Genomic DNA, 9,204 nt, shown 5'->3' on the forward strand with positions numbered 1-9,204 from the left:
TGTATATATTTTAATATGATTTTATGTGCTTTAAACGCTTTTCTAGTGATATTACGACTTCAATATTTGTGGCGGACAGACGTAAAGTCAAATAAAATGACTTAAACTTGATTTTTATTTTTCCATATACTTTTTTGACAAACGACGTATAATTGGGAACGACATAACTCGAAACGACGTAAGTCGAGGTATACCTGGTATCTAGTTCTAATCACATGTATTACTCCATTATTTACCTTATATATCTATGATGAAACAAAACTTGACACCATAATAGTGATAAATCATAAGATAAAACTTCCTTTAGGAAACAAAAATATTTATTTTGAAATGTATGCAATTTTGAACTTTTAACATACATTTTAATATGTTAAAATATGTACTGTACATTAATAAATATAATGTAAATGTGTATTAAAACATTGAATACATTCCACTATGTATCAAATAGTGCATCAGCTAATCATGACATACTAAAATTTGTTTTGATATTTGCCGACAAGTTTATTGGTGCAGCATAATGAACTTGTCAGGCTGTGGATATGGTGATCTCTGATAGCAATAAGGCTGCTTCCATGGTTTTATTATTAACAGTATTTTTACTACTTATCTGTATTAACCCAAAGTTACTTTGACAAAATAAGTTTGCAAATGCCAATAAAGTGCTGTTTGCTTCCTCCATTTTATTAGCGTGCCAGATGTTTCAATAAAAGCTTATTAACCCATTCACTGGTGCATTGGTTATAATTGAGGGTACGTTTGTAAAGTCAAATGAGTTAAATGAGAATGACATCATCGTTATTCTTATTTCATTAGACTTTTCAACCGATTTGTTTATAACTAAATGGCTGTTTCTAAAATGTTGCTAGTGCAGCCTTATCCAAAATATTTTTCTTAGATTACTTCAGGTGGACAGTTATTTCTATCATTTCACTTTTTAATTCATAGTTTAAACATTTGAGAAGATTTAGAAACATTGATATTGTCGTACGCCATTTTCTTAGCAAAGTGAACTAACTCTCTCCTTTGTGAACTTCATTAGAGTTTCATTCGGAAATGTCATCACTGCAGAGCATGCGCACTGAGCGAGACTGCTACTTTTTGAATGATTCGTTACTAATGTGTTTAACTTGTTCGACTTTACAAATGTACCTGAGACTTACGCATACTGGAATACAGGCATTGTTCTAAAATTCCACTAAAATGTTATAGTAGAAAATAAAACACATTCAGTTTTTATATATTCTGGAGACAACTCAAAGTGAGATCATAATATTTCAAAATAAATATTTTTGGTTTTCTAAAGTAAACAGTTTGATTTGTACATCGTAAATCGAAGAACAAAAAATCTTTTAAATCCCTTATTTTTATACAATGTGTATTAAATTTGTAAATTTAAATATTTTAATAGGTATATAAATAAAAAAGTCATTAATTCTTTGGAAAGCAACATTTATTAAACAAAAGAAACATTTTCATCAAGATCTGATCCTTCTTAAGTATCAAATATTGCATTTAACAGCTTAGAGTGCATGAATAAAATTGTTTGCTAAATTATGTTTGTTGATATTAAAAATATAGAAATTAGTCACTATTCAGTTATTTTATTTTTCAAATATTGATACTTATAAATATGTTACAGGAGCTCATGTCTCGATCATACATTGAAAATAGCAAGCTCGATCTAATGAGTGAAGTATCTACTTTTCGTTTAAGACTTGCCACTGCTGAACAAGAAAGGCGAGATATTGAAGAAAAGTATAAAAAATTGGAGGTATATATTTATTAATTTTTTGTTGAGATTAACTTCAAATATATATTGAACAAATATAGTAGAACCCTGATTACTCAAACCCCAATTAACCATTATCCAAGACATACATATCTGTCAGTGAACACATCCTTCTTCTTACATTGTAATTCATAAAATAAAGTTTAAAACAATAACATGCATTACAAAATAATTTGTTTTTGTTATGTTTTATTATTTAACATTAATGTGAGAAAAATCATACATATTAAAATATAACTATAATAATAAACATTCTTATTCTTAAGTGTTAACTGTATAATATAGGGGTGGGCAAGCAAGAGTTCAGTGAGAGCCGAAATGTAGGTTTTGCAAAATGCATGGGAGTTCTGTACTTTTTTATTCTGTACTGCAGTTCTGTACCACGATTTTATTATATAATATAAAACAAATATTGAATTTTTTTAATGAACATATTTTCACAAAACTGTGGAAATAAAATTGTAAAAATAATAATAANGTCGTGCATTTAGATAAAAATTTAACAGCAAGTTCTTTTATAAACCTCTCCCCAGTTGGCAGCAGAGATGTGGGCTAACTATCACTTATTTTTATTTTATTTTTTTATGAGAAAGTTGTTGAAAATAGATCAGGTTTCACGTATCTTTTGCCAGGCGTATTTTCGGTATAAGTTTATATTTTAAATTTTGTTCGAAGCCTCGATTAATTTCTAATTATAGACGGATTACTAATTAAATTAAATATTAATTTCGTATATTTTGCGCTTTATTTTTTTCCACGTCTTGGTTTATTCTATTTTTAATAGGGACCTACTTAAAATATATAGAAACTGGAACAAGGTTTTCATTAGTATATTATTTCACGCTTATATCAGAGGAAAAGGTGTGAAGTTTTATGCTTAATTATTAAAATGTTTAAATTTTTACTTAATAAATTAATTAAAAAAATATTTTTAATTAATGGGTAAAAAATTATTTATTTTTTTGTTGTATTTTTAATAAAGTTTGAGAAAATAAACTGAAATTTTACTAATACTTCTCTTCGAATTGGAAGTTTCTGCAAAGAACTTGTATTACTTTCCCTTTATTTTTTTTTTAAGAAAAACATTTTCACGTCTAAGGAGGCTGACTTCCTTCACTGGTCATACGTTGATGTTAGGACTATATTTAGACGAAATCGGACGGAGTGTGCTTCATCGTCTCTTATTCTTTGTGTAGTTGCTTGTGCCTCGTCTTGTTGTCGTAGTTCGAATTTCTACGTTTTTAACGCTTCCCTCGTTATATCTGCAGGAATGGAAACATGTTTTGAACCTTGATTTGTCATTGTGATAATGGTGAGAGTTATATATTAAGGTAAATCGGAGAGAAAGAAAGAGTATTGCGTTTATAAAGGTCAAAATTGATTTATGGCCAATTGGAAAAATTCCAAAAATTAGGGAAAATTTGTTATACTTATGCTAGAAAGGCTAAAATTTTAATTTAAATTATTATTTTGTTTTATAATCATATATTTTAAATATATATATTACTTATAGAGATTGTGCTATGTTTCAATTAAGAATTTGTTCTGTTGCCATTCTACAAATTAATTAAGAGATATGGCCGAAGACAACTTTTCTGTTGTAGTTGATTCGGATTTTGTGCACAACATTACGTCTCCTGTGGTTTTTGCAGAGGAATATCATCCTTCCCCACTGATGGAACTAATAGATGACGATGAGGATGAATGTAATGATAATGAAGAATGTGTGGATATTGATGATGATGATGATGACAACGACGATGAATTATCACCAGAAAATGAAATTGCAGTCACTTCTGATGAATTTGAATGGATTCAGTCAAAGTTTGATTCAAAAACTGAAAAGCAAATAAATTCTGATTTATCCATTAGAAATTTTGGAAATGAAAAAAGTCCATCCATTTTAAGTAATAAAAATGAAGTTGCTATCTCTGCTACTAAAATAGATAGCTATAAACAAGTTCGTAATGACTCTTCAACAGAACAAGCTGAAAAAGACAAGCAGTCAAATCCTAATAATAATTTTAAAAATTACAAATCTGATATAAAACACGAAGGAGTATTCGTTCCTTCAAGCTCAGAAGATAAATATAATTCCCAATTTTTGAATCAGAATAAACCAATGGCATGCTATCATAATTGTCATCATAACTGTATTCCAAATTGCTGTACCGTTTCTTCTAGAAATGTTTTTTGTCAACATGAAATGGATATTTCACCTTTTGATAAAAATTTTTATCATGATTTTTCACATTCTAGAATTAGTCACCATTTCTGCAATTGGTATCTCACTCACGTACCAAGCAGATTTCACTGTTGGCATAATCAAACCAATATTATTCGTTCACAATCTATAAGCGATAGAGGGGCTTGCTCATCTTCGCTATCTCCTTACGAAACTTTCCCACGAACGTTGAGAAGTAGCTGCAATCACGATCTTGACGTAGAGTCTAATGAATGCTTTTTTACTGATTTTCAACATCCGCTGGATGCTGATATGAAGAAAAATAATAAGGTGAAAAATAATTAAAATATATTATATTCTGAATAATAAATTTATTATAATTTATTTAATAACAAAGTGGCTAATATGTTAATAAACAAATAAATTCCAAAGTATAAATTGTACTGTATAAGAGAATTCAAAAAAATAAAAACAGAATATGGATTCCACGTCTTACAGAATAGAATAATCTGTTTGGCTCTACATGAGAATAGAATCTGTATCCATAACAACTGATTTTTTCTTGTTATATTTATTCAGTTACTGAAATATATAGGTTCTTTTTTCTTGTCCGAAGTTTTTATTTTTAGTAGTTATTTGGTTTATAAATTAGAATTATATTATGGATGTTGTAAGAATAAACCATGCTTTCATATACAGTACTATAAATTCTCTGGAACAATAGCATAGAGATTGAAATAATTCTCAATTATAGATGTGAGAATGTAATTATGTGATTTTAGAATCATGCTTTATCTGCCTTTATATCTAAAATTCATTTTAAAGAGTTGAATAGACCAAAAATTAGGCAGAGGAAGATTCCAAAAACAAATATGTGAGCTAGTACTATTTTGCACAATATTCAAATGCCAAACTGATCCCTTATGTTTTATGTTTAGCATATTATTTGTTTATTAACTATACATACTTATGCTAACTATGTTAACTATACTATTTAACTATGCATACTTATGTTAATAAAATGAAATATGTATATAGTGCCAGTTATGTTAATATATGATGATATTCTAATTGAAAGATACTAATTATGACGATGATGATTGTATATATGCTATTTTAAAGTATAAATCTGTTGAATATATGATAAGTTGTGATTATATTTAATTTATTTATAATTACATTTAAATATTTTTATTAAATTCAATTTTAAAGATTAAAATATAAATGATTAAAGTTTATTCTTTTTTATATAGCAAATAGTCTTAGAAAGAGATAGGCCCAATTTGAGTCAGTTGTTTTACTCTAATGTTTTTGAGTCTGTTTGAATGGTGATTGTTATTTAATGATGGAATGAAAATCATCCTAAGAATGTTTAATCATAATAAATGGAGACTCTCCGAACTTTATTAGTAGTTTTTAGTTTTTTAAGTATGATGATGGAGTTGGTAATCTCAAAGGAAAAAGGAACAGCTATTAAGCTTAATTTTAGTGTCATCTTTGATAAAATTTAGAAACATAAACAGTATTTTTTTAAACATTCTAATTTTTCTAGTTTTAATTTTAAAATTGAATTATTAATAATTTTTTTTGGAGTATAAATGTCTTTTTTTAAAACTACTATTTTTTTACATTTAATTATTGTTTTTTGCAAATTTTAAAATATATTAACATAAAAATTTAGTTTGGTGAATATTTTCATGATGATATTACATCTATTAGTTTCTTTTAACTTCTACTCTCTTAAATTAATTAAAAACCTACTAATGTGAGGTGGGAATAAGGACTTATCACACCAGTGATTGATACCTGGGTATTTGTGCTTATTATCACTGGTATGATAAGTCCTTATTCCCACCTCACATAGTAGGATTTTAATTAATTTAATTAAACCAAGGGCAAAAAGCAATTTCTTTATATTAATTCTACTCTGTTGTTGAAATTGAACATAAAATTGCTTTAGAGAAGTTATCACACAAGAACTTCTAGGTAATTTATCAAACAGACTTTATTAACTAAAAGAATAGAAATTTGGAAACTCTTCTACTCTCTTCTGTTCAAGCATAGAGTGAGATAGGCTGTGTGATATGCTAAAGCTGTGTGAGATAGCAATTTAAACAGTATGAGTAAATAAGTAATTTGTGAAGGAGTTTTGTATAATAGTATAGTAAATATAAAATATTCAGAAAGATACTAATTTAAACTAATTTTAAGTTTTATCAAATTAATTCCTAACAGTTCTTTAACTGAAAATATTATTGTTTGCAATATTTTATCTATACATAATAATACTTATATTTATTATACAATGATTTTTTTGTAATGTAAATTTAAGGAAAGCAAACTTAAAATTTTCTATAATACAAAAGCTTCCAATTAGCAAAATATTGGGTTGATATAAAACTGGATTTGAAAATATTAATAAAAGTATATTAGTAATAATTCATGAAATCAATCAAACATAAATAAGAATAAATTACTTTTTATGAAGAAGGAAAATAATTAACATAATTACACTTTAAAAATATTTTAAAAATTATTTTCTATTGTGTAAATTTATCATACACAATAGAAAATAATTCTGTAACACATAATGTAAGAACATTTTTAATAAAAATGTTCTTACATTATGTGTTACAGAAGATACAAGTACAGAAGATACAAAAAGTCTTTGAACATCCATCTTCACAATACACCAGCATTATACAATCTTCATCTACAGAAACAATCCTTTTATGGAGATCATGCCTCTACAATATTGCAAATTTGTATAATGTCCTCTGATGACATTGCCATTATTAAAAAACAAACAGTTCATTACAGAGGTGTTGCAATCCATACAAAGATCCTCTCTGTAGATGAAAGTTGGGTGTCACTGGAAAACTGGTGATTTCGAAGACTTTTTGTATCTTCTGTATTTGTATGTTTTTGTATGGCCAACTTCAAAAGACCATTTTAATTTTTTTTGTTGAAATGTTTTACTATTTTTTATTTATTTATTTTTTAATGATTTAGTTTTTATTTCTTCTTTAACAAGAAATAGTGTTTAGACTTTATAGAGGTTTAGGTTAGACTGCTTCTGTTTTATCTTTATGGAGTGTTGAAATGTAAGAAAAATATATAAAAACATTCTCAATGGATTATTTTCATTATTTACAGAATGGAAAATTTATCATAATAAGTGTTTGACATTTTACTATCAGAAATATCAATTGACATAGTGTTATATTCAAAGATACATCAAATGCATCTTTGATTATACATTTGTATTATGACAACTTGCAATAACAACAATATTGTGACAAAAATTCTTTGTCTTTACAAGTTAGAAAATGTATAGGTATTAATAAAATTTTATTTTAATCAAGCATTTTACATACTAAAATTTTAGTTCAATTTAATAAATGTTAATTGTTTTTGTAGGTTGGAGGGTTTGGACAAGATTTTGAAGATACACAAGAAAAACTCCATCATTTAGAAACTGAAAAAGAAAATTTACATCTTCAGGTATTTTAAGCATGTTATTCATTTATTTTTAATTCACTGCTTTTGAATTTTGTAAATATTTAATTCATAAATAAACAAATAAATAAATGCTATTTTCAGGAATCAAATTTTTTTTAATCAGTAACATTTTCTGCTGAAGATGTACTTATAAAAGGACAAAAACATTACTGATTAAAAACAATTTGTTTGATTCCTGAAAATAGCATTTATTTATTTGTTTATTTATTTAATTTGTTTTTAAATTTGTATTTTTAAATAATTAACTAATGTGTTCAGTTTTGGTATGATTTTTAATCATAAATTTGACTTATATACAATTAATCTGCTCAAGATGTATATATAATATTCAGTTTTTTTATACAGAACATTTTACTAAGCTATGAAAAATTTTATTATTTTCTTTTACTTTTCTGGCTCTTATAGAGTATGGTGGTCGGTCAGATTTTGGTTTTCCTAGTACTTTTTGCATTTCTTCATATTCTGACGCTCCAGAAGCCAAAAATTTAAAAAAAGACCCTTTACAAAAATATGTGTGTGTTGGCACCTATTTTGCATTATATCTCAGGGCTGGATGAAACAAAAAATTTTTAAACTTTTTTATATGTGGAGCATTGACGCTATTAAAATTTGATGGTTAAAGGTCAAGCAGGATTGGAGACAAAGGTCATATGTCATATCTTCACTAGGATAAAAAACTTCCTTATATGCATTTACAATTTTTACAAAAACATCTACCCTCAAAAATAAGGCTTTTATTAATTATTATAAAAAGGCAAAACTTTTTATAGTAATTAATAATACAAAGATTGTTTTTTAATAACATCTCAACAAATAGCATCATATTTAATTTTAACTTTCAGCCTTATTCTTAGTGTATTTTTTTTTTTTTAAACTTAAACATTCTTATTTGAAAAGTAGAGAAATTTCTCATAATTCAATAAAACTATTCTTTTTAAGCTATTAGTATTCTTTAAGTGTTGCATCATATAATAATTGAAAATCACCAGACTTTGTTCTGGTCACCTTAGTCACTTTATTTTCAACTGTTTTATTAATAGAAGCCTGTGTGATATGATTTGAAGAAGCTAAATAAACTTCATTTTTTTCTGTTTTACTTGTTAATGTTTATCTTCACAATCATTTGAAACTGAAGTTCAAATCAGAAATTAATAAATACATAGCTAAAGTAAAACTTTAAAAGTTGGCTGATGGTATTTAATTTTTAAAAAATACGGTATACTCCCCTATAACGCTTAGATACATTCCACTTTATAAGAATTTTACGTTGTAGGAATCCTTAAATACATGAGCCAATCACAGCCCGACACGTGTGAAGTTTATGGACTAAGGCTGTTTGAAAGGTTTTCTTCTATAAAATTAACCGATTCTAGACTAATTTGACTCAACATTTCCAAAACACGTATAATTTTTTGGGAATAATCCGTATAAACTATGCTATAAACAAAAAATTGTAGGATTACTTACCGAGTGTGCACTGTTCGACTACACCATTGCTTATGCTTGTTTTCGTCACAGAGCAGCGCACCAAACGGCGGCCGCGTTTTCTGATAAATTATTTTTTTGCGAAAAATTTGTTGACCTTTGGAGATTTTATTAATAGAAATAATTTTTATGGCCATTGAATAAGAAATGTTTCTTTCACAAGAAATGTATAAAATTAGTGCTGTATTAGACTTACGGTACCTAATTTACATACTGTACA

General features: G+C 26.7%; 1 protein-coding gene across 1 annotated transcript in view; it reads left to right on the top strand.

The window, feature by feature from the left end:
- Nucleotides 1-2,765: 2,765 nt before the first annotated feature.
- Nucleotides 2,766-9,204, top strand: part of LOC111632950 (liprin-beta-1-like) — a 77,858-nt gene continuing 71,419 nt past the window's right edge. The window contains exons 1-2 of the mRNA XM_023377471.1: nucleotides 2,766-4,307; nucleotides 7,398-7,481. Coding sequence (XP_023233239.1) covers nucleotides 3,369-4,307; nucleotides 7,398-7,481 — 1,023 coding nt within the window. The 5' untranslated portion in view covers nucleotides 2,766-3,368. The remainder of the gene's footprint in view (nucleotides 4,308-7,397; nucleotides 7,482-9,204) is intronic.

This window comes from Centruroides sculpturatus, unplaced genomic scaffold (genome assembly GCF_000671375.1).
Source record: "Centruroides sculpturatus isolate CEXI.00-Female unplaced genomic scaffold, Cexi_2.0 scaffold624, whole genome shotgun sequence".
Lineage (NCBI taxonomy): Eukaryota > Metazoa > Arthropoda > Arachnida > Scorpiones > Buthidae > Centruroides > Centruroides sculpturatus.